The 27,395-nt window shown below is 35.6% G+C and overlaps 2 protein-coding genes across 2 annotated transcripts in view; one reads left to right on the plus strand and one right to left on the minus strand.

The window, feature by feature from the left end:
- The window catches only part of LOC145255697 (phosphatidylinositol N-acetylglucosaminyltransferase subunit A-like), a 75,835-nt gene extending 65,875 nt beyond the window's left edge, over positions 1 to 9,960 (minus strand). Inside the window, exon 1 of the mRNA XM_080114273.1 lies at positions 9,728 to 9,960. Within this exon, the coding sequence (XP_079970399.1) occupies positions 9,728 to 9,768 (41 nt within the window). The 5' untranslated portion in view covers positions 9,769 to 9,960. The remainder of the gene's footprint in view (positions 1 to 9,727) is intronic.
- A 5,463-nt stretch (positions 9,961 to 15,423) lies between these two features.
- The window catches only part of LOC145255698 (ankyrin repeat domain-containing protein 49-like), a 28,969-nt gene continuing 16,997 nt past the window's right edge, over positions 15,424 to 27,395 (plus strand). Inside the window, exon 1 of the mRNA XM_080114274.1 lies at positions 15,424 to 15,658. The gene's annotated coding sequence lies outside the window, so the exon portion shown is untranslated. The remainder of the gene's footprint in view (positions 15,659 to 27,395) is intronic.

Consider the following 27,395-nt stretch of genomic DNA (forward strand, 5'->3'; position numbering starts at 1 on the left):
GCATTTTTATGCTTGTTTTACAAGTACTTCAACAGAACATGCTCTGATGAACTTGCTGCACTTTGTGCCCCTCAACATAAATATCTCTAATCAACTAAACTAGTAGCAAAATCACATCCCTTTACTGTAAATATACCAAGATGTTGATGGGGTCGTTCTACTATGCTAGAAAACTATTCATACTTGACAGCATTCAGAATCTCTATAAAGCCACCATTCATCCATGCACGGAGTATTGTTGGCACATCTGGGCAGATACATCTACCACTAGTCTCTCCCTCTTAGATAGGGTCCAATGAAGAGCCTCTAATAGGTCCTATGCTGTCTATTAAGATGCAACCCCTGGTTCATTGCCACCATGGAGCTTGTTTTACAAGTACTTCAACAGAATGTGCTCCAATGAACTTGCTTCACTTGTACTCTCGCAACATAAATATACCCGAGCAACCTGAAAACTATCAGAGGTCCCCAGACATCAGAAAGCACTCTACTCTAACAGCTTTTACTCCTAGAATAGTTTGCCTTTGGAATTCACTTCCTGCTCCCAATTTTTTTATTCTAGAAACCTGCAGAAATTTAAATGTAATATGAACAAAAATCTTGCTGCATAAGTCTTCACTTAGGATACCCCTATAGATAATATGGTCCCTAATTCTCAGTATTCCCTTATCCCATTACACCTTAGTGGCTATGTGTTGTATTTGAGGTGAAAAAACAATTGTTTTCTGGTGTCATTTTAAAACTTTTACTTTTAGTACTGTGGATATGCTATTTTAAATATCTACAATTTTTTTGGGGGAAAAAAAAAACTGGTGCAGGTTCTTTCTGACATAATGAGGAGATAAAGGGGCCTAGCAACAAGGGTCGAGAATTTGGTATGCTTCACATCTTTCCATTTGACTTGGGATGTGCGAGAAAAATAGACATAGCACCTTTGTTGAAGAACGGGTGCGGGTGCAAGAGTAGCTTGATTGGATGACAATGGTTACAAATTTAATGGGCTTTGCAGCTGGCCTATTTGCAAGTAATATTGGTGAGGTAATGTTAACAGTCTAGTTTGACATTGGAGCTATTATGATAATCCTATGTTAACACATATTTTTCATTTTTAACTGATCAATTTTTATTTTTTTTTACCTGTAACACAAGGTTGTAACATGTATGTTATAACTAACATATTTTATGTTCCCTGCCAATCCTAAGCCAGTGCAAAATATTCTTGAAAATGTAGCTGGCAGTACGCTTGAGGTCTATATTTTGGCAAAGGAAAAACTTTAAGAAAACTTAGGCCAAAGATAACTCCAACCGCTGATCTTCGTCATTCTACATCTGGTGGGAGAAAACTTAAAAGTGCAACTGATTATTGAAGCTGTTCCTAGTCATCATCTTTCTGTTTCAAGGTAGGCGTTACAGTGATGTTGCATGGTGGGGCAACTATGTTACATTATAAATTGCATTATCATAGTAACCCCCGTTATATGGATTACTATGATTATTTTTTATACATAAAAAAAAATATGTATAAAAAGCTGAAATATTTTTTATTCCACCTTTGTTTTTGAGAAGATCAAAACATAAATGTTAGGAAAAAAATCCCCAAATTTGATCATACGTAGCCCCAGTTGATGGTAGTTTTGCGTCATAAGGGAAGATTGTGGCAGTCCTTGCATTAGACTCAATATACAATGAGAGAAAATTATACACAAGGATGGTTTTCTCAACCAGGAAAATTTGCCAAATTAAAAAACAAAACAAAAAAACAACAACATCGTTATGCGTAATCAGTCCTGAAACAATTCCTTTCAATTCTTTGGTGATTGTGCAGTATAGTTAACATAAAAAAGGGGATCAAGAAAATAAACTTAAAACAAATAACTTTTACCAAATGCAAGAAAATTTCATTTTCTGCCGACTCGCATAGTTTTTTTTTTTTTTAAAGTATTTATTCTTTTAAATTTTCCATCACGTCTTCAAGGCTTTTTTTTTTTTTATTGCATTTTCACCCCAAACAAGGCACAGTGTCACTTTGATGTAGGGGGGGGGTACTATATGGGACATAAACTGCAGGGATACTATGTAGGGAGTTGAACAGCAAGATGTGTTTACACTTGAACTTCAGCATGTCAGTACAGTCAGAGAAGCAGGTACCTGGAAGGGAATTCCAAAGTCTAGCAATTCTGGGGTAGAAACTATTAGAGTAGAAGGCTTTCTGGCATCTGGGGTTCTCTACTGTGTAGGGGTGGGATTTTGCTGCTTGTCAGGTTTGTTGGGGATATTAACTATGCAGAGATACAAGGGCTTGTAGTTCGTTGGAGCATTCACCATTAAAATATTTGTAAAACAGGCAGAGAGATGTCACATTTCATTGATGGGACAGAGGCTGGAACCTAGTTCAAGACCTATTAGGTTGGTGACTCTCTTTTGAACCCTGTTCAGGAGTGAGACTAATAGCAAATGTCCCAGGTGAAATGTGACAGCAATACTATATACATGGGCGAATGGTGGCCTTGTAGAGGTATAGGATATTTTCAGGTGTAAGTAACTTTCTAGCATGGTAGAGAGAGCCCACTTTCCTCGCAGCAGCTGCGGCAATGCCTTTGATATTATCTGTTCTAACTCATGTTCCCTCTGAACGTTAAGCTGAGGAAATTACTACTTTCAAGTAATGTATCATTAGCCATAGCTATTGGTGGTTGAGAAGCTTTCTTGTAATTATTAAAGGAAAGAAGCTTAGTCTTGGCAGCATTTAATGTTACTATCTATTTTTGTCCCCATTCCACTACAGATTAGAGGTCTTCCTCTAGGGTTTCTGCCATTGCCTTGGATATGTGTTCATTCATTTTCCTCTCATGCCTGTTATAGAGAATGGTGTTATCAGCAAATATATCCATTTCAGAGACAATTTTATCAGGGAGGTTATTTATGAATATCAGGAATAATAAAGGTCCAAGGATCAACTCCTGAGGCACACCTGCATTTATATCATATTGTTTTGACGTATGACCAAGGACAACCTGGATTCTTCTCTTACTTAAGAAGAATTTAATTATGTTAAGTATTCATCTCGTAATACCATATGATTTGATTTTCATGAGAAGGTTATCAAAAGCCTTAGATATATCTAGGGCTACTGCCCTACTTTATCCAGTGCATGGTACATACACTCAGAGATTACAGTTAGAATATCTGCAGAAGAACAGGCATTCCTATATCCATACTGTTGGTCAGACAGAAGTTTAGAAACTGTAAGGTGGTGGACTAGAGTTTGATTAATTATAAATTCAAATATTTTGGTGAAAAGAGGAAGGAGACTAATGGGGTGATAATTTACTGGGTCAGTTCTTTCACCGGAATTCTTGTAAACTGGTACCCACAGAAGCAGTTTTCCAGCAGTCAGGAAAGCAAGATTCATTAAGACATTTGTTGAAAAGTTTGGAAAGAACTGGAGCAACCTCAGCGGAGAATTTTTGTAATAGTACAGCCAGGATGAGATCAGTGTCTAGGTTTTTTATATCATGTACTTGAGAAAGGATAATCATCTAGTATGGTTTCTGCCCACAAAGGAAAATCAGAGAAGGAGTAGTTTGTTGGGTCAAACGTAGAGTTTGAGGCAAACCGACGGGCAAGCATGTTAGTCTTCTCAGTTGCCATACAAACAATCTCATGATTGTTGGATAGTGAGGGAATTGTTGATTGCTCATTATTTACTACACAGTTGTAGATTTTCCAGAAATCATGAGTTCCTTATTTCTGCACTTCAATGCGTTTTCTGGTGGTTTCGGTATATTCTCTCTTAGCTGTGACTATTTCTTTCTTACAATTACTTCTAGCTTCTATAAACTTTTGTCTGTTTGTACTGGATTTATGTTGGATAAATCTGCGGTATGCATGCTGCCTTTGAGCAATGGCAGCTGCGCAAGTAGAAGTAAACCATTGGGGAAAGTGGGGTTTGCTATAGAACTTCAATGTGAGAACATGTGCTTCAACTGCCACTTTGAGCCATTCAATGGTCTCATTTGTGCACTGTTCAACAAGAAGATAAAAGATATTTCCCCATGGAGCATCTCTGATGAGATCCCTAATAGCTTCCCAATCAGCCTTCTTATACTACCTTGTCATTTTCAGCAATGGCACTTCAACTTTGGGTTGAGAGTTTAGGGTGATTTCTACCATTATCACAACGTGATCAGCATTCCCAAATGAGCTATGGGCATTTGTTACACAATCATTGGGAACTGTGGTCAGAAATAGATCTAGAAGTGAGGCTTGTTGGTTTTGTCGATCTGGGAGACATGTCTGAAACATAACTGTCTGTGATAGGGAATGAGATATAGAGAAACTGTGTTATGCTACCAGCTGCATCTGTGTAAGTAGAAAAACCAAGTCAATTACTGTGGTGGACATTAAAGTCACCAAATACATGTGCTAGTATTAAGGGAGAGTGCTGTATCTATGCTCTCAGAGATTTGGTTGATTAGGGTATAGTTCTGGGTCGACGGAGAGCAATAAAGAAAATATAAGTAGCTAATATTATGTTGCAGGTTAAGTCTAAAGCACATGACGGCCTGGTCATCTGATTCTAGTTTTGATTTTCTAGTCAAGGGGAGGGTGTTTCGAATATAGACCATGCATATGTCTGCCGAGTCCTTACGGCTTGTAAAAAAAAAAAAACTTAAATGGCTGACTAATGCAAAAATTAGATGTTGTATATTTAACAAATCAAAAATTAAATAAAAATATCAGTCAAGTATATTAATGTACTAAGCTATTGCTTGTTGTCTATGCTATAACACCTCATAAGAAATAGTCAGTGTTAGTTATATTAGCAACCTCCCCCAATTATGGTCCTCAATTTTTTTATTTTACACAATTGTTTTTACAAAAAGTACTGCTTTTAGATATAAATATTTGTAAACTATTTTCTTCAAATAAATATGTTTTTGTAGATATATATTTTTTTATTATTTATTCATTATTTTTGCAAAAATAAGCATTTAAAAATATGTAAATAAATATATTTGAAAAAAATATGTGAAAAATTCAGAAAAGTAAATAAATCAGTTTACAAATATTATTATTTATTAAATTTAAAGATAATATTAAAATGAAACAAAAAATTGTGGAACGATATTGAGCAAGGGTTGTCAACTTGATTAACACTGTCAATTTCCTACAACAGGCAATGGCTCAAGTAAGTTAATATGCATGATTACCAAAAAATACATTTAATAACTGTCACCAATCTATCAAATAGTTTTAAACAAACCTGTATATTTTTTTAACTTACTGAAACTGTTTTTGAGTTATTTCAAAATATTTTGCACTATACTGAACCATTCGATTTCATATGACTGACACTTTCTTTTTCAAAATCTTCTAAGCTGTAATACAAAATCTGATTAAACAAATATTTTAAAAAGTTCCAAAACTGAAAAGCTATGCAGAGCAATTAAATTTTCTTGCGTTTCATAAAAGTTACTTTGTTGGAAAAATGGTTGGATCACTCTACCGCTCCAGTATCTCACTGCCAATGTAATCCTCTATCTGTATAAAAGCCAGGTATGCCCTAAAATGGAGTACTGTTGCCACATTTGGGAAGGAGCTGCTCGGCACGCCCTATCCAGCCTTGATAGAATTCAAAACCAGCTTCAAAACCTAATAGGTGATGCTCTTTTTTTTTCCCCTGCAACCTCTTTCTTACAGAAAAGACATTGCAAGACTGTCTCTGCTTTATTCTTATTTTACTGGCAAGTGCTTGATTGATCTCCAATCTATCATTTCCCCTTTGCAAAAATTTCACAAAAAACACTTGACTAGCTACAACTACTATAAACGATTTCCCCCACTCTCTAACTTTGCCTAAATCTAAACACAGATTTCATGAACAAAGCTTCTTTCCTAGACCTGCTCGCCTGTGGAACTCTGTTCCATTGGCCTGTTTCCTGGTTGAATACAACATGGTAGCCTTCAAATCCAATGTAAACAAGTTCTTGGTGACCCGTTCCCCATAAATAATCAAATGTTACCCAATTTACATCATTAACAATTACGTCACTACCGCCTTACATTCATTAACCATTATCCTTGAGTGGCCTTGATAAGTGGTGACTCTAAGTAGAAAAAAAAATTGGTTTTGTTGCCCCCTTTTTTTTCCTGTTAACTATACTGCACAATCATAAGCTCTTTGAATTAATAAATATGTCAAGATGATAAAAATATGCTCTTTCATACCTCTGGATAAAACCATTTTCACATAGTTAAGAGTAATAGGTGAGTGAGAAGAAAACAACCCAATTTGACCTGCTTCGTTGCGTAAAACAAAATATGAAATAAACAAGAAATAATTTTCAGACTATAGTTTCATTCTATGTGGTTGCCTTGTGACTCTTGGAATAGCAATACCACACCATTTTTTATCTTTTATATTGAACTAGCGAGGGGTACCCGGCGTTGCCCGGGTGTTTGTAGGGGTGTGTGGTGTTAAATAAAAAAGAAACTGGGGGAGTAGGATCGAAGCCGAACCCCTGAGGCGAAGTTTGAAAATAAAATCGGCCAGCCAGAAGTGAAAGATGTTTGAAAATCGTCGAGCATTACGACGATGACGATGTAAGCATTGTTATAAGTGAAGTAAGAAAAGAAAACAACGTTTTAATTAAGCGGGGGTGGGGGTGGGGTAAAACACAAATTAAAACAGAAAAACGAACGAACGTTACGTGAAAAATGGCTTAAATAATACAGGGTTCAATATTTAAATGTAAAAAATCAAAAAAAAAAAGAAAAGACATCTCACACCACGATTCGAACCCAAAACGTTTAGATAATGAAATAACCCTTAACTACCTACGCTAAAGCGGCGTATATAAAGTTTGTTCGGTTTATCAACTATTTAAAGTAAATCAGGTCACGATGTCATCTGACACATGCGTTGTTGACCCTCCCCCCTGTCGAATCTGTCTAGACATCTCTCTCTCTCTCACTTTGTCTGCTTTACTCTAAAGACTGAAAAATGGCGTCTGGCTGTTTTTATTTTTTAAAACTTGTTCGTTAATATTTTTTGTAAGCGTATTTTTTTTTTTTACTTCACATGTTTGGCTTATTATTTTTCGTTTAACTATCGAGTCTAACTATTTTGAATGTGGTAATAACTTTGGTAACGTTGCCATAGCGTAGAAGTTCATAGTTTAGCTTTAATTTTTTTTTACCGATAACAACATTTTTAAATTGTAAATTAAGACGGCCATTAGAGGCTGCTGACGTCAAGATCACGTGACATGACTCAGCGGGTTTTAAATACAAGTTGACCCAAAATAAACGTATATGTATACTTTATGTAAAAGAGTTAGCGGCCGTATTTTTTTGGGCAGTTATAAATCAATTTAAAAATATGTAATGTTTAACATTAAAATGTCACTTTTTTTTTTGGGCCCCCCCCCCCCCTGCAGAAAATCGATCAGTTGACGCACTTCTGATGGTCACTTTGGGCCAATTTTTCGATATTTGTCGTCCAGAACGTGGGGCTTTAATATGAGACCAAGTTTGTGAATTTTCATCGTGTCTGTCGAAAGTTTTTAGCAGACACACAAACATACATACATTTTCGCTTTTATATATATAGATAAAATCAAATCAAGCATTATTGAAAAGAGCATAAAAAAACAAAGAAATATCTTTAGTTTTGTAAAATCGGCCCATTAGAACTGGAGTTATGACCATTCAAAGTATCAAAAAACGTGTGGTTCACTGGACATTTTGCCTGTGACAGAAAATGGTAGGAAATTTGCACAATTTACAGACTAACACATCTTTAAAAAAACTGTATCTTGAGATCTTTTTTAGATATTATGAAATTTTGAACATATCATAATACTATGAAGGTTCAGTTGGCATTATTTATGACCATCTCACTTTGTAACTTGCATACTAATTAGCATATTTCAGTTTCATTTTTAACTTTTTCTTGCATTTTGGCATTCATACATGCTTAAAAGAACAGAAAACTATGTAAGTCAATAGAAAGGCAAATTTATTGCATTTGGTAACAATTATTTGTTAACATGATTTATTTTTCTTATTTACATATTAATGATTAACATTTATTAAGGTCAAAATCCACTCGAGAATAAAGGTTAATGAGATTCAATTGGATGCAAAGTGAATAATACAATGAGAGGATTAAAAATTTTTTGATTACTCAAAAGTATGGCTTGTAGTAGCATTTGTTGACTTTGGACTTGAAGGCGACAATGTTGTAGTCTGCAAAGAAGCAGTCTTGAGACATGTCCCACAGATGGGATTTTCTTGAAAAATTTTGTTCATAGAAAATCCTTTTGGTTTTAAATACAGAAAAAGAATAAGATTTTTTTTGCAATTGCGGTATCTAGACGAGTTCTTTCTGTGAATGTCTTATGGGGGATACAGAGATTGGAGCTCAGTCGAGCACTAAGCATGGGAATGATGATAGAGTAGAAAAAGATTAGCAATATCTCTACGATTATTTAGAAAGTCATTCTTAACATTAACTATTCTGTACTTCCATGCGAAAAATTGATAACGATACCATTTGCCAATTGTAGATTACTGAGCTTTTATTAGATAAGCGGGATAACCTTTACGGAGACGGTCCCAACGTCCGCCTTGTTCTGAGCTCGGGGAGAGGCCGTCTGACGTAGGCGGTGTCGAGGCAGAAAATTACCCCTTCAATAAAGTGCCCAGTTGTTAACTTAAGAAGAAAAAAAACCCGTTCCAATAATTAGAATTTTTATTTTTTTTTATTTTAAACAGTTCAAATAATTAGAATTTAAAAAAATAAACAGTTCAAATAATTAGAATCTTACAAAATAAAAACTTCAAATAATTAGAATTTTACAAAATAAACAGTTCCAATTTTTGATAATTCAACAGTTCAAATAATCGGAATTTTACAAAATAAACAGTTCAAATAATTAGAATTAAAAAAAAACAAAAAAACAGTCCGCATGATTGGAATAGTTCCACGAGGTTAGTTAACCCTGTAAAATTCTGCGATTTGTTTCACAATATTTGTAAAAGCATCTGTCTGGGACATATCGCATATTTTAGGGTTAGGGTAATTTTCTGCCTCGACACCGCTTACGTCAGGCGGCCTCTCCCCGAACCCAGAACGAGGCCGACGTTGGGACCATCTCCGTAAAGGATAACCGATAAGCGTTCAGGCAGTTTATGTGCCTGGAATGAGCTGACGATAATGTGGTCCTTATTCTGCATAAGTACCTCCCCCACGTATAGCTATCTAAATAATATTAAGCACAGTCTGTAACCTACACAAGTACCTTTTTTGTCATTCATTCATACGATAACTGTTTTCATGATAACGTAACGGTGACTACATGAATTTAGTAAGTTCCTTTTGTGCGATAAAGGGTTCGAGATTATTTTTCCACCTAAACTCCAGTCTTGCCAACTTGAAATATCACCGCTTTTTCCTTGGTTTGCTCGATTTCTGTAAGGGGGGGGGGAAAAAAAAAAAAAAAAAAAAAAAAACAGGGCGGAGTTTTTGTTCGGTACTTTTCGGCGGTTTATGTAATCTGGCCGGAATATGCAGACGATAACCCTTCCCTATTCTGCATAAGTACCTGTTAATCGAAGAAAGAGTGTTTTAAGCGGCACCAGTACTCAATTTTAGATTACATTGTGGACTCTGATGTGTACGTACCAAAGAAACATTGAAACAATTAGTTCGAATACTTACCAAATATTGAAATGCTTTTTACGTGGATCAGTAACATACATCTTTATTATGTTTATGTTGACAATTGCCAAAAATATTATGATTTTAAATTGAAAACCGAATGAAACCAGAAACCATAATGGAATTAACCAAAATTTTTAAGACGAACTCTACTTAAGAAGAACATTGTTTTCAAAATGTAAAGCGGAAGCGGTGTTAAGCAATCTCAGTCACGTGATGAATACATTTACGGTGATGAGGCAAATATAGTCCCGCATTTCCTATTTACAATGCCTCCCCTCGGGACAGAGTTAGACACCAGGGTCGTTTTTTAATGTGGAGAAAAGGAACAAAAATAAAAATTGTCTCAGTCGTGAAGGATTTCTCCTCCACTGACAGAGAACAAGAAATTGAAGTGCAGCATCTGAAGAACAGATGGTATTTATTTGCTCCCCCACTGAGCAAATTAGGCACAAGGCCGTTTTTAATGTGAGGTAAAAACCAGCTCCCCTAAAAGTAGGCAAAAAGGGGGCACTCTGGTTACCAAAAATAATAATTGTCCCAGTATAGAGGGTTTCCCCTCCATTGACTGGTACAAATTATCTTAAGTGCAGCATCTGCCGGAACAGATGGTATTTATTTGCTCCCCCACCGAGCAAATTAGGCACAAGGCCGATTTTTAATGTGAGGAGTGAAGGGGAAATGGGGACCAGCTCCCCGGGGAGTAGGGGAGCTGGATAGTGACAATTGGTATGAAGGGTTGCCCCTACATTGACCAAGGTCTTAAATGTGAGGTTGCCCACACATATGGTCTTTGCTTGCAGTATCTGCCGGAACAGATACTACACTTTGATCTTGTCCCGTAGGCCAAGTAATCAGAGTCCCGCATTTTAATGTGATCAGATGTTTGTTTTTTTATTTTACTTTTTTAATTTATATTTTGTTACTGATTAAGACTAAATTAGTAGTTTTAAATTAAACAATAACAGTTAATGGGCGTAATATAAATTGTACGCGACTTCCGTTTACTTTCGTCAGTTTTAAAGTATTATTTTGCATATTTTTCGGGTTCGTACGGAAAAGTGGTCGAAAATGAAAAAATCTGCTTTGTTATCAAAAGCAAGACAAGTTACTCATCTACCTATCTAGAAAGGTTTTTTGCTTTTACTCACTTTAAAACGTTTAATCGGTTCGAAAATAATACAGTGTTTACTGTTTATCGATATATGTAAAAAAGATAAATGGTGGCGAGCTGAAAGTTAAATACTTGAAGTTTAGAAAAATGAGTTAAAACTAAAAAATTATACAAAATACTATTATATTATATGTCACGGTAAAATATATTAAGTGGGTTTCTAACAGCATTTTGTTTCATTTTGATTTTTTGAGCGATTATCGAAGCTCAACTATGGCTCTATTAGGACCAACATTTTGTTTTTTGTTCTAACTTTCTTTTGTTGAAACTATTATCATTAATTCCAATGAAGATCACTTCGACGTATAAAACATCACTAATAAAAAGACAAAGAAACACAACAAAAAAAATGAGAAGAAAAAAGACTTGTTGATAGAAACAAACACTTTTATTATGAAAAGAACAAAAAAAAAAAAAAATGGAACTAGAGCTCCCCTCCCAAAAGTTCATGAGCTGTCTGCTGCTAAGATTTTGCTCTCAGCTACAAAGAAAGTCCTTTACAAAAATAGAAAGAAAGATGAATGGATTGAGAAGGCCTTTCTATTTTTTTTTTTAATTATGCTGTGATATGAGATTTCAACTAATGTAGTTTTTTTTATTAGAAAGGTTGAAATACTTTAGCAAAGCTGAAAAGAGTTTGTTCCCTTTGTTTGCAATTTAAGCCTACATTTTGTAATGTCTTTTTTAAAAATAAAAGTCCTCTCCTGTAGATTAGTTGAAATATCTGCTGACAAAGATCTTAACACCTTGTAGCGATTCGCTGCAGACATTAGAGTGGCTGGACAAGGAGCATTCTAGTTGCGCATACATCTGTTATCTACACCCATGCAAATATTACACGATAAATAGCAAAACTTGGTAATTGTCACGGACGGAGTTGAAAGCACCCCACATGACAAAAGTGACTTTTCATCCAATCAGCATTCAAAGAAAGCGAATTTCAAAAATATTTTTCTGACGCCTTTCTCTGGAGCCATTTTGAAACCTATAAAAAAGGCACTGTGCACAAAACTCAACCAGTCGAGTTAAATTTCCCGTGCAGTGCAGACCAGTACCACAACCGTCGGCTCTGTCTCGTGACTTTAAACCATTAATATGATTTTGCGTGCCTCGCATGTGAAACTTATAAATCTCCCTGCATTACCAAAGAAAAAAATAAATAACTTGTGTTGCATCAGATATATTCATGGAACTGTTTAAAACAATGAACTTTATTTTGCTTTTTGTAAAAAAAAAAAAAGCAAGAAACATTTTTCTACAAAAATGACATTCTGCCTCAGTCAGAGAAAAATTTTGTCTTTCTTTACACATTTTAATTCAAATCCAATCAGATTATTTTAAAAATATATAAAGTCCTAGCGATTATACATACAGTTACAAACATTGCTTTATGCCAGAACATTTATTTCCTGGACATTTTTATATTTTTTACAAACTTTAGCCGATTTATTCATTTATTACTTTCTTGACTCGTGTGTTGCATCGGCACACACATAAAAATACGTCAACAATAAAAGCATGATTCATTATTCCTTGCTACGTTAAATAAAAACCATATAAATAATTTTATATTCGACGTTTTCTTGATGCTGATTTTGACAACCTTTTTAATATTTTGTTTACATCGAGGGATTAGAAAAACGTAATCTCATTAACGTAACACCGGTGACACCCGCCGTTTTAAAATATTCACTGTCGTAGCACTAGCAGTGATGACACTCTCCATTGATCTGGTCCCTCGTCATAACAAAAAAATAAAATGACGTCTTTTATAGGTTTTTCGAGTATGCTAAAAACGAATAAAACATTTAAATTTCGCGCTGACAAGTAGTTTTCCAGATATTAAGACTTTTATTATACAATCACAGGTGACCATTTTGTATGTGCAAGCGTGTATGCAATTTTGGTGCGCATGCATGTAAACGAAACTACAAGAAACAAATCAAATAATATAGTAATCAATTTTCTGAACAACTACTACAAATATAATAAATAAGAATATCCCTAAACTGTTTTTTTTTTTAAATATAAATATTAGTGATTGGACGATTCCAATATTTTTCCCGATTCTGCACTAAATTCCTGATTCTGATACAATTACTGATTCTGATTCTTCATAAATCTCTAAATATTTAATTATAAAGTTGCAATTTTCCGCCATTACTGTAAAAACATGTGTTAAATGTGAGCATATTTTCTCAAACATAAAAATACAATGGGGGGGGATCTATTGATTTTATCATTACTAGTAGTTTAAAATCAATAAATATTTATTATTTTAGTATTACTACCAGCAGTAAAAGGTTTTGTTTTAAATAGAATTAAATATAAAAGGATAATTAAAAGAATCGTTTTGGCATCAGAAAATATGTACTAATTTTTCCGATTCCAATACTGATTCCAATACCCCCAAAAGTTCCATTTTTTCCATTTCCCGATTCTGATTAATCGTCCCAACACTAATAAATATGTTTATTTAGTTTTATAAATGCATTGCATATAATCACCCCCTCCCACCCCAAATAAACATGTTTATTTAGATATTTTAAAAGATATATTTATTTATAAACACATTTTCACTGACTGGAGTCATGAACATCATAAATGCCTTGCTTTTTCTTTTCCTTTTTTTTTTTGTTTTCTTTTTCATAAGTATATCATCATGTGTCTGTAAATAAATATATTTTTCAAAAAGTATCTTAATAAACAGATTTATTTGAAAAAAAAAAATGCGACACATTCATAAAAGTAAATAACCATATTTATTTATAAAAAAGTTTACGGATATTTTTATGTATTATATCAACGACAATCTATATCTATCTATCTATCTATCTATCTATCTATCTAGCTAGCTAGCTAGCTAGCTATCTATCTATAAAAGTGAACGTGTGTGTGTGTGTGTGTGTCTGTGTACATTTCCCTACACAATAACTCTGTCAATTTTTAGTCTACAGACTCGAAATTTGATATACAGGGTACTGAGATTTGGAAAAATCGATGTGATCAGGTTTCGGCCAGAAATTTCGCTGTTAAGGGGTTAAAGTTCAACGATTTGACCTTTAAGAACTCTACCAAACTCCTCCGACAATTTGGGGTCTAAACACTTGAAATTTTAGATATAGGTTCCTTGGACATGGATCTAACTTAATAACTTGATTTGAGCCCAAACAATAAATTTTAAGGGATCATAATAGGGGTCAAATTTAAAAAAATTGACCGTTTTTTTTTTGTTTTGTTTTGCTCAGCATACACCTCTAAACACCCGGGCAACCATGCTATTATATCTATAAAAGTGAAAGTGTCTGTCTGTGTGTCTGTGTGTCTGTCTGTGTACATTTCCCTACACAATAGCTCTGTCAATTTTCAGTTTACAGACTAGAAATTTGATATACAGGGTACTGAGATTTGGGAAAATCTTCGTAATCTGTTTTCGGCCAGAAATTTGGCTGTTAAAGGGTTAAAGTTCAACGATTTGACCTTTGAGAACTCTACCAAACTCCTCCGTCAATTTGGGGTATAAACAATTGAAATTTTAGATATAGATTCCTTGGACATGGATCTAACTTAATAACTTGATTTGAGCCCAAAACAATAAATGTTAAGGGGTCATAATAGGGTTCAAATTTAAAAAAATTGACCGCTGCGGTCTCTACCAAATTACTCTGACAATTTCTGGTCTAAACATTTGAAATTTTACATAAAGGGTATTCAGAGATAGGGCAAGCGTTTAAATCAGTATGGGTAGAAAATTGGAGGTACTAATATATAAATGTATGTATGTATGTTTGCATGATTGCCTAAAACTTTCGGCAGAGGCGACGGATTTTCACAAGATCAGTATCGTTTTGACAAATAGACAGACGACAGTATCAGTATCGTTTTGACAAATTGACAGACGACAAATATTAAAAAAAAAATGGCTAAAAACATTAATTTCATCACCCTCAACTGGGTACTTTTCTACAGGGATGAGTCTCTTTTTTCGCCGATATTTTAGAAAGTCATCTCCTCTTTTCGATTGTTTAGCCTTAATTTAAACCTACGTTACTTCAGGTTTAGTGGTGGTCATAACAGCAAAGACGTCACGTTTTTTTCCAGTTCTTTTCCTCCTTCGCGGTACAGGTTCGAGCCTGCCTTCCCACTACCACCTTTTTTTTTCTGCTCAACACACGCCTCCAAACACCCGGGCAACGCTGGGCTGAAATTCTAGTACTGTGCTGTAATAAAACAAACAAAAGCTTGTGGAACTTTTTTCATCAGGAATGTAAAATTGGCTGCCACCGTCTACTCCTTAATCTTTTAGTGAATATGCATCATTGTCAAAATAATTATATTATTACATTAAATTTTTTTATAAAAGTAACTCTAGTATTACATTAAATTTGTAAGTAAATGTGTTTTAAATTTTTATTTTTTTTAAACATATTAATAGCAAACTATTTTTGAACGTTCGTTTCGGTTTTGCTTTCCTGTCATTCTGACATTTATAAATGCTCTTCAAAGTCCAATAACTCTGATCGACAAAATCTGCTCACGTTTCACAATAATAAATATTTCACATGCGTTGATTTCAGATTTTTTAAACTTTTCAAATTTCATTTTCTGTCTCAATAAATTTTAATACTTGGACTTTATTCATTTATCTCTCCCACCCTCAATACAAAGTCGGCAGATTTTTCCCTCTTAAAATACAGTTTTCGTGAATTTAAATTTTCCTGAAACAAAACCAAAACAAAACAAATCCATTTCAAAAGGTAAGTAGAAAATTATTTTGTATTTTTTCTCTACCAGCTAAAAGATACATATCGATAACACATGTCACCAAGCGTCCAAAAATATAACGTTTAACCAGTATTTGTTTATTTTTTACGTTTTATTTGATTTTGGAACAATTATAAAGGGTCCTCGCGCAAGGATTATAGTGCCACTGGGACTGGGCAGCCATGCCTTTTATTGTAACAACAGAATGGACTCTAGGTTTGTTTTGGATACCGACAAAAAAAAAAAAAAAAACATTTTAAAATAAGTTAAAACATAAAAAACACTGGCGGATCTGTACGAGAGCGCGCCCTAAAAATACGTTTTTGGATGACGTACACGAGTGAAGAGGCCCCCATAGCGAAATAACCATCGGCTCTGATGTTGTACGCAGGCAGCGCGTTTCAGGGAGCTTTCATTAATCTGAAAAGAAAGGAAAGAGTTTTTAGCATGTGTGACCTTGTTTTTTTTATTTTGGCCTGAACTTTGCGCTTTTTTGCGATTATTTTGTTATGTTTCTTTTGGCAAATGTGTAATTTAGCGGCATAAATTATTTGACACACAAAATTTTATAAAATCTACATTTTATACAAAACACATTATTAGAGTGTGTAAGAAATTTCGGTACTCTTGCATAATTTGACCGGAATTCTCGTGAATTTCCGTCAGGCATGGATCGGGCGAGACCGGCAATTATTGGTGTCAGCCGAGCGTCGTAACAGGCGCAGACTAATGAAAAAAAAAAAAAAAAAAAAAAAACCGGAAAAAATACAAATGCAAATCCAAAATAACAAAAAAAACAAAAAAAACTACCTTGAAAAATGGAAATATGTTTATTTCATTTCAGTATTTAATTTTTTTTTGCAAAATATTTAGCAACAGAAAGCTTGTTTCTTTTCTCTAAGAAAAGATTTTTTAACCGTATAATTGTTAGGTGAAAGTACAACTATTTTTGTTTGTTTTCTTTTTCTGTATTGTAACCGTATGATTTTTTTTCTTGTTTTTTTTTTTTTTTTAATTTATTTTCAAGACTTGTTGTTCAGTCAATTTTTTTTTTTTTTTTTTGAGTGGTACTGTCCATTTGTACATCTCCAGGAGAAACCATCCTTTACACACGATCTTTTTTTAAGTAAACATTTCTGTTTACAATTGTTGCACCTCATTTTGTGGGGACAGCAATTTCTTCTCCTGGCAATATAAGATTGTCTGTATGGATGTTTTCATTTCTTTTTCTAACATGTATAGATTTATTTTCTTGCCTGTCATTTTTCTGTTTGGCGAGTTTGAAAATATATTTGTTTGTCAGCTTTTTTTTTATTATTATTGGTTTTGTCGCTTTCTTCCAATTCGAATGTCGTTTGCTTCCATTTAGATAGCGCTTTTTCATTGGCTAATCAAACTCCCAAAAATTCAATTAAAAAAATAATAATAAATAAGTAACTAATTAGAAAACAAAATGTTACGCCCCCCCCACCCGCTTAATATCACTAATTACTAAAAACATAAGAGAAAAAAAAATTAAATAAATAAAATAAGAAGTTAGCATTTCAACATTTGAACAATGCTTGGCTGACACCGATGATTGCTGGTCTCGCCCAATCCATGCTTGACGGGAATTCACGAGAATTCAGGTAAAATTATGCAAGAGTACCAAAATTTCTTTCCTACCCATTCAATTTTCCTACCTGCAGAAGCAAATGAATTCAACAAACAAAGCCATATCTTTAAACTCAAATTTTATTTACAATGTAACAGCAATGAAAGTTCTTTGGTTCTGGTAAGTCCTTTGCAAAAACGGTGGCCGAATTTGCTTCCATATGCATGGAGCCTTTAGTTAGAATTTCTTTGTTGGAATGTTAGTTTATTGTTTCTTTGGAAGGATCCATGTTGTACATGGAGAACACGGCGGGAATGATGGCGCCTATATTCAGGCATAAGGTGAGTCCCATAGGGCTCCTGAAGAAATAAGTTCCAATAATTGGATAACATGCCGAACGGTAGTAGAATGTCCTCGTTGGTTTGAATAGGTTCAGCAAATAGGTTGTCTCTGTTTGTAGAGTTGAATCCTTTGTTCACCGACTATTTTGAATGAAGGAATTATCTTGGCTCCCTCCCCAGGTGCCGCTGGGTTGAGTCTATCCCATCCTGTGTTATTTTTTTAGACTGAAAAATAAGCATGAATACAAAAAGGGCGCCAAGTCAAAATCACCTGACACATTCAAATTTAAACCAATCACAGACTGGCTAGCCGTGTAGGCGGTCTAAAAGAAACGTGGCGGTTGAATATGGAATTTCTCACAACCCAAAGACTGAAATAAAATCAGAAAAAAATTGTATTTTTATTATTTTTTCATCATTTTTTATTAGACTAAATGTATGACAATCAAGCTGTATTGTTTTTAGAATTTGGCCTTTCTAAGGTTTGACAGTGGCCTTTTTAAGGCCAAATTTTGCCCTTTTTTACGCTTTTCATCACAAAAAAATATGATGGCCAAAAACATAGTTCATGAAAGAGCATAAAAAAGGACAAATTTAGCCTTAAAAAGGCCATTCTATCAAACCTTTGAACGAGCAAATTTTAAAAGCAATACAGCGGCTTCAAATGTCGTACATTAGTCTAATTAAAAATGAAAATCTTTTTTTTGGTTTATTTTAGCCTTTGGGTCTAATAATGGGTTTTATATAAAAATAAATAGTTTTTATAACTTTTGTTTGTCAAATAATTTATGTCACTAAACTACACATTTACCCATTTTTTTTTTTGCTGGAGATTATAGTTATTTTTATTTCTTATTTTTGAATAAAAAAATTATTAAAATAAAAACAGTTGTGTTCTCGTCAAGTAGTTTTTTTTTATTCAAGAAAATAAAAGGTACTCATGCACTTATTGATCCGTGTTGAAATGTTAACGTTATTTAGAAAGCCATTCTTAATATGGGGGTGGGAGGGTGTTGTGTACCTATTCTGTATTTTCACCTAACAATTTTATGAAAACAGATATCGGCCAATTTTCCTGTTAATAATTACCTATGATTATAATCTCTGGCCCCCCCCTCCTCAAAAACAAAACAAAATAATCTGAAAAGTGCAAAGTTCAAGCCAAAATAAAAAAAAACACGGCCACACATGCCAAAATTCTTTCTGTTCCAGATTACTGTATGCTCCCTAGAATGTGCTGCGTACGACATCGGAGCCGATTCGTATTTCGCTATGGGGGCCTCACTTGTGTATGTCCTCCGCGTTTTTTTTTCCACTAAAAAACAAAATAAAAACTTTTTTCTGGTGATTATCATAGCTTACAGACTTTACTATTATAGCAGCAGAAAAAAATTTTCATAGAAAATAAGGTTATTGTACAAAGATGGGGTCTGAAAATTCAGCCTCGTTCTGAGTTTGGGGAAAGGTGGGTACATGGTACTCTGTCACCGGAGTCGAAGGAGAACCTAGTCCCTTTGAATAAAGTGCCAAGTTGTTAACTTCGAACAACATGTGAAAAAATAAAAAAGAAGATTGCTTACGTGGTGGCGCCGGCCTCAGGGGCGGAATTCCAATCTGTGTGTTTAAAAGGACAAGTCTTATATAGACTTGGAGGAGTAGTGGGAGGCACAAATCTTTTCTTATAAAAGGAACGTACCTCTGACTAGTGGCCAGTTGTGTTTATGAAATACTGGAAAATGGTTGTTGCTCTCTGTGTTAGCTTACTTTGTTACTCGACCCCTGTGAGGGGGTCGCATAGGGCATCGTTTGCAACCCCTCGAAGCTTACACAACCACCTGGTAATCACCTTTACCCTCAGAATAAGTTCTGTTTCCCACATCTTGCAGAGGTTTTGCTACTTCACTCTTTCGTTGATTAATTGCTATCATGAGCGTCATGAAAGAGCAGCTCCTATACAGGAAGGAGTCATCGACTCAGAAGATACAGGGACTGCTGAAGATGTGTCGTGATGGAGTGAGGCCCTTGGTGTACCCATTCCTACGGACAGAAATTCAACAATCATTGTTGAGTTAGAGACTTGTATTACACAGCTGGAGTTAGGCCCCTTTGACGAGATAACACCTGCCGAGATTGAGGGTGGTTGGCTGCCTCAATTGAAGGATTATTATGAGGACCTGGGTGATTTGGATCAAGCCTACCAACAGCCAGAGACTGGCCCTTACTCAGAATCTGCCTTTGAGTTCTTGGAGGCTTCTGCAACCACAGGGAGAGTTCCTTCCTCCTTAAACCCCCATGAATACAAATCACGGAGCCTACATTTAGTGGACAGGAAATGGAGTCCGACCGCATGAGTTTCAAGAACTTTTTAACTAGGTTTGAGAACTGTGTGATCGGCATGGCCAATGATGCAGAAAGGTTGAGTTGCACCGACACCAATTACCAGCACACCATGTCTATATTAAAGAGGGAGTATTTGGATCTGGATGAAATCATTGACCAAATATTCCAGGATAATCTAGACTGTTCTGAAGAAGGGTGTATCCCTTTTTGAACTGGGGAACTTCATTTTCAGGATGGCATCGCTGTTGGAGGAATTGGGAAACTCCTTCTCCTGTGACTTTTCTGCGAACAATTCTGGTGGAGCCAGACTGATGGCTAAGATTCTCTTTAGGAAATTTCCCCAAGAGTTGAAAGGGGAGATAATAGCGCTAATGGATAGGTGGGTACCACCATTGTCTTCCATATTAAGACTCACTGAAGAAGCAATAAAGAGAGTACAGATTAAGGGCAGTGCCTCTACCGCATTTACGTCAACCATAAGACAGAATACGTCTCAAAAGTTTGTTAGGGAGAAATGCAGTTACTCCTTCTTTTCATGTGGATGTGAACAAACTGCAACTTCAACCGGGTATTCATGCACTTTGCCTCCGATTTTATCAGTAACCTTCTCTTGTGGAACAAGGACAGTGTCTGTGAATTGCCTACTGGACACAGGTAGCGAGCGGACATATTTGGCGGCAGATGTACTGAGAAGTTTGTGTCTGATTGAGACCCATGGTGTCAATTGTCAGCTGAGACTGTCTACCTTTCTAGGTGAGTGTCAGCGTGGGTTCAGAGAGGTAGTCCTGAGAATTGACTTGGGTTCTGGAAAGACTGTGACATCTCCTGTCTTGGTGGCTGATGGTATGGATTTGTCGGTTCGATTGGACAACTTGGAATCTCTATTGGATGTCTTTAAGGATGCAAAAAATTAGAATTTTTTGGCAATCCGGCATATTCCTTGAGACAAGATTGGCAAAATATTCTGTAACCTTATATCACATAAAAGGAACAAAATTTTCTTAATCACCGGTATGTTACTATGTAAGCAATTTTAAATAAGAACAACATGCGCAATATAAACAGAATTGTTTTCTTTTTTTTTTTGTTGTTGTTGTTGGTTTTTGTTAAATAATAAATGCTTTTTATTTATTTTCAACAATGTACAGAACCTTTTCTTCTTTTTTAATTTTAAACAATATAATCACATATTTAATAATTACTAATAATTTAATTGTAATACCTACAGGAATTTCTCTGGCGTCGAAGAATTAAATGTACTTTTTTCGGCAATAACAGGACAATTCATAAAATAGTTGTTTTTTAAAATCTGTAAATTTTTACAACGTGCCCCAGCGTATTATAAACACCCCAACCTCTCCATGTTAAGAACAGTTTCGGAATAAACACTCCCAACCTCGAAAGCCGTTCTTAATATGGGGAGGTTGGGGGAGGGTTTATTCTGAAAGCCAAGGCCGCTGGAAAAATGGTCGGATCCTTCTATCGATCCAGTAGATATCTCACTTCTGATGTAATTCTCTATCTATATAAGAGCCAGATACGTTCAAGTATGGAATACTGTTGCCACACATGGGCAGGAGCTGCTAGAAAAGACTTGTCCTGCCTTGATAGGATTCAAAATAGACTTTGTGGCCTGGTGGGAGATGTCCTTTTCTCTTCGTAGCAATCTCTATCTCACAGTTTTTTATTGTTATTTTGATGGAAAGTGTTCGACTGAGCTTCAATCTATGGTCCCCCCTCGCCAAACTTTCACAAGAAACACTCGTCTAGCTGAAAATACTACCAATAATTCCCCCACTCTTTATCTGTGCCTAAACCTAAACATAGATTCCATGATCAAAGCTTCTTTCTTAGAACTGCATGCCTGTGGAATTGTCTTCCGTTTTCCTGTTTTCCAGCTGTCTCTAATATGGTTGTCTTCAAGTCCAACGTGAACAAGTTTCTGATGAGCCGTTCCACTTAAGTTAACAAATTTACCGAACTTCCATTACTATCGATTACTATATTGTCCTTTTGACTGCTGTACACTCTTTAACCTTTATCCTTGAGTGGCCTATCGGCCTTGATAAGTGGTGACGCCTACATAAAAAAAAAAAGCCATTCTTAAAATGGGATGGTTGGGAGTGTTTCTATTACACTGAGGCAAGTCGTAAAAAAATACCATGGTTTCATTCTTTAAATAATTAAATAAATTACAATTAAGTTATAATTAATTAATAAATATGATTATATTGTTTTAAATTAAAAAAAAGTCTTATATATTGTTTAAAATAAATAAAAAGCGTTGTAAGAAGGGGCTTGTTTGACATTCACCAATGCTGTATTACAGTTGTGATGTGAGCATAGGTAAATATTTCCCAACCCCTAACAAAAAAATAAAAAGGTTGTAAGAGACAGCATTAAGGCAAAGATGACTTCAAAAGTTCAATATATGACTTTTATTTAACCATAAAAAGAAATAATGTTTGTAACTTCTTGTATGATCGCTAGGACTCTCTCTCTCTCTCTCTCTCTCTCTCTCTATATATATATATATATATATATATATATATATATATATATATATATATCTTTAATGAAAAGCAGGAGAGAAATCTTTCTCTGACTGAAGCAAAATGTTTTTTTAGATATAAAATATTTCTTCTTTGTCTTTTTAAAACGGTATTAAAACCGTTATATTAGTTCACTATTGTTAATCCAGTGTGATTCGGACGTTAATATGAAACAAAATGAAACAAGAAGGGTAAATTCTTGCTGATTTGGTACTTCCATGTGGAGAATTTAGATGTTTGATGCATGCGAAATGATGTTGGCTGTTTTACGTCAGATCCGACGAAGTCTTTCTGGTTGTTATGGCATACTGGCTGGGTTTTACTGTGACTGATTGATTTTGGCACGCGTACCTATTTTTATAGGTTTCAAACCGGCTCCAACGAAAGCTGCTGAAAAAAATATGTTTGAAATTTACTTCGTAATCCGATTGGATGAAAAAAAAACATCTTTGTGACATGAAATGCTTTGAAATATGTCTGCGTGAAGAGGCAGATTTTTAGTTTTTATGATCACGAAAATTGCCTGAGTGTAGACAGCAGCTGTACACACAACTGAAACGTTCCTTGTACAACCACTTTTAATATTTGTGGCAAGTTGCTACAACGTATATTATTAAAAAAAAAAAAAAGTTCTGTTTATATTGCGTATGTTCCTCATTTAAAATTGTTTATATAGTAACATACAGGTGATTAGGGAAATTTGGTTGCGTTTTATGTGATATGGGTTAGAGATTATTTTGCCAATCTTGTCTCGAGGAATATGCCCGATTGCCTCTTTTTTTTTTTTTTTGGTGCTTATGCACTTTTGTTACCGCACTATTTTTTGAATGGTATTTTCAAGTTAAATTAAAGTTTTACAATATCTTTTTTATTAAATTAAGTGAAAGTAAAAAAATAGGAAACAGCTACCTCTGTTATTTGTCTTTGACAAAACCTATGGGTCTTTGTGTTCTTAAGATATTATTCTCCCTTAAGAACGTTTTTGCTTCGTTATAGCAACCCCCAAACTTCCTCATATGGTTTATATCCATGTTGAAAAAGTTAATGTTTTGCCACATTTATTCTAAGGGGTTAGGTTCTCCCTTGACATTGGTAACAGACCCACCTTTCCCCAAACTCAGAACGAGGCTGGATTTTCGGACCCCCATTTTTGTACCTTAACCAAAAATAAATTTAATGACTTTTAAGAAGGCGGTTCGCTTTCTCATTATAACGTTCTACTTACTTGCTCCCTGATTTACTGTACATCTCTTTACCAAGGTGTCACGTAATTAGCCATGGTGAGATTTCCTTAAATTCCCTTACAAAAAAAAAAAAAAAAAATGTCCCCTACTAATCTCAAAATATATTTTAAGCGTTTTTTAATATGTGGCCAGTAGGTCATCTCCTTTTTTTTAATTTTTATTAATTATCAAAGTTACATAGACGTGAGAACTACGAACACACAATCTCGCTGGTCACGTGACACGTCCGTAAAGAGATGTACAGTAAGTCAAGGAGCAAGTAAGAAGATGTAGAACATTATAACAAGAAAGTGAAGCACCTTTTTAAAAGTCATTAAATTTATTTTTATCCAAATTTTTTCTGTTTATATGGGACTAGCCTACGTGCCCGGCGTTTCCTGGGTGTTTGGAGGAGTAAACAAAGTGGTAGTAGGTCACCTTTTTCATGACAAGCGGTAGGCAGGCTCAAACCCGCGACGCAGAGGCAGAAAAGAAAGTGAAAGAAAATTTAACATCTTACTCCTACTCCACGATGCAACCGGAAGTGTAAAGAGTTCAAATTAAATGTCATGAACTTGTACTGTGGCACATCATGAACTTGTTTATATTGGACTTGAAGATGATGATGGGAAGCAGGCCAGTGAAATGGCTCCACGGGCAGACTGTTCTAGGAAAGAAGCTTTGTGTATGAATTTGCATTAAATTTAGGCACAGATAGAGAGCAGGGAAAATTGTTCATAGTGATTGTAGCTAGATGAGTGTTTTTGTGAAAGTTTGGCAAGGAGGAACCTAAGATTGAAGCTCAGACGAGCGCTTGTCATGAAAATGATAGAGCAAAGAGAGGCTCACAATGTCTCTTCTATGGAAATGAGGTTGCAGGGAGGAGAAAAGGGCATCACTTACTAGGTGTTGAAGCCAGTTTTAAACTCTATCAAGGCAGGACAGGTGGTCTGAGCAGCTCCTACCCAGATGTGGCAACATTACTCCATTTTAGGGTGTATTTGGCCTTTATACAGGTAGATGATTGCACTGGCAGTGAGATACCTTCTAGAGTGGTAAAATGACCCTATCATTTTTCTAGCAACCTTAGCAACAGATTTGATGTAAGTCTTCCATTTCAGGTCAGGGGTGAAGGTCAGTCTCAGAAGCTTATTGAAGCAGAGTGCTTCTTTGAGGTGGGAGCTATTTATATCAATCATGACTAAGTAGGAATCAGAGCATTGATGGTAAAACTATAGAAACTTGGTTTTGGATGCTTTAAAATTAACCCGCCTCCATTTGCTCCATTGCATTAATTGCTCAAGGTCAGAAGAGAGAGAGAGAGATCTTGGGCATTATTGGTTTTTTGAAATGTTACCATAGATGGTAGTGTCGTCTGCCTATATATTGACGAATGAACTCTGAATGCGATTTGGGAGATCATTGATGAAGATAAGGAAGAAAGTTGGGTCTACAATGCATTCTTGGGGGACACTAGCATTGATACTTTGAGTTTTGGACTTCTGTCAATCAACGACTATTTATACAGGGTGGAATGATAAAATTGTTGCCTTAGAAAAGATAACATGATTCCATTTCCATTTGATGAAAACCGGTTTTCTTTTTTTTTGTTGCAGACCATCTACTAATTGGCCAGTTGTATACAAATCTGAAGAGCAATAGGAGCCTCCTATCATGTCTGAAAGTGACACAATGTTCAATAATCGAGATCAGAGATGCACTGCTGTACAACTCATGCTCTCTACTGATCCAAGTTATGACAACAGGACCATTGCCAGCGCCCTCAAAATTCAAATCTCGATGGTTCAACAGTTGAGGGCACAGCTCCATGCATTGAACAATCCTTTGTAGGTGGTGGAGCGGAAGCCAAAGGCCAAGGACACCGCCAGGAAGACCCAGTCCCAGAGGTTCATTGAAAAGGTCCAGGCAATCATTGATGAAACCCTGGCAGCCTATTCGGCAGATTGCCAGAGATTTAGGCGTCTCACACACAAACTGTGAATGCATGTGCGAAGGAGGACTTGAAGTGTAGATCCTACAGGCACCAGACAAGCCAGCTCTTGACCGAGAAGACAAAGACCCTCAAGCTAATCAAGCCTTGTCAGGTTGCTCAACAAACTGAAGTATCCCAAAACGCCAAATATGCTCTGGTTCTTTTCATGCAAAAAGAACTCTGCCAGGACCAGGTGCGCAATAGTCAGACCCATTGCTGAATTGTCACGAATAATAGAAACATGCCCAGGGTGATGAAAACAAGTTTCTGGCCACGGTTATGGTCTTTAGTGTGATTTCAAGTGAGGACTATATCATACCCCCTCACATCTTCAAAATCGGCTTGAAAATCAACACCAAAATATACTTGGATGTGCTGAAGAGTCGTGATCCCCTGGTGCAATCAGGTGGCTGCTGGCAAACCCTGGGTGTGGCAGCAGGACCTGGCGCCGGCGCACAAGTCCAAAAAGACCCAGGTTTGGCTTCAGAAGGAGTACTATGACTTTGTATCCTTCTATCACCACATAATTGGACGACTTTGTTTGGTTATAAGTCTAGAACATCACCAACATGACCTCCCACAACACTAAAGCCAGTCTGTCGCCGACATTTGCCAAGTATTTGCCAAGCTCCTGCCGGTGCTTGTGAAAAATGCATGCTCCTAGTTCCAGACTCGTATTGAAGCAGTGATTGAGGCTGAAGGGGGCTACATTAAATAGATGTCAGCTTTACTACATAATCAAGTTATCTGAATTGATTTTTTCAATAAAAGTTATAAAAATAAAGCAGTAGTGTTGTTTTCTGTTATTGTTCCACCATGTATAACTCTATCAGAGAGAAAATATTTGTAGAAGAGGAATGACAAAGTCCATTCTAACATTTACTAACAACTTTATTGATAATCTTTGTTAGTATGACTTGTAGAGAAAAAGGGTTAGTATTGGAATGAGTTCTGTGTATGAACATTGAAAAATATTGTAGACGGTCCTGTAGGAAAAGAAGTGTTCATGAGTGTACCATTTTGAAGTCTGTGTATGGTGGTAGCCATGCTGGATTATTTCTATTCACATCTTAGTTTACCCCCAAAGCCCAAAGGCCTGGGTGAGTTCTGTTCAGTCATTGGAGAGAAGGTAGAGGCAGGCCAAGCTAAATGGCGTTACCAGTCTGAAAACCAAGAAGAAAAAGAAGGAATTGACATTGGTTTAATCCTTTATAAAACCAGTCACATAATCAGTTAGCCTGAGAGCTGGCTTCTGACTGGACAAGCCAGAAAGGAAGTTGGCTGCTACAATAAACCAGCAATGGTGTTATAAACCAAACGCTTTTAAAATCTCAAACCTGACGCTGATGCTGTTGTTACAGATTTGATGATTGAGAAGACATTTTCAGATATTCCATAGTTAGATATCTTGTGAAGAAGACTTTTATGCCAAACCCTATCAAATGCCTTTGATATGCCTGAAGTTATTGCTCTAGAGAAGAAGACCCTCATTGATAGATTCATGTGCAATTACAGTTAGCTATAAATTTTGCAAGATGAAAACCATATTGCTTGTCACTTAGTAGGTTGTTTTTACTGAGCTGGTTGACAATTTCTCTATTACCATGGATACAAGCAACTTATGACACACAGAAGACTAATTATTCTGTCATGTGATGCAGAAGACTGATCTCCAGTATTTTTAAAT

Source organism: Euprymna scolopes, chromosome 31 (genome assembly GCF_053919585.1).
Source record: "Euprymna scolopes isolate OS-2025 chromosome 31, ASM5391958v1, whole genome shotgun sequence".
Lineage (NCBI taxonomy): Eukaryota > Metazoa > Mollusca > Cephalopoda > Sepiida > Sepiolidae > Euprymna > Euprymna scolopes.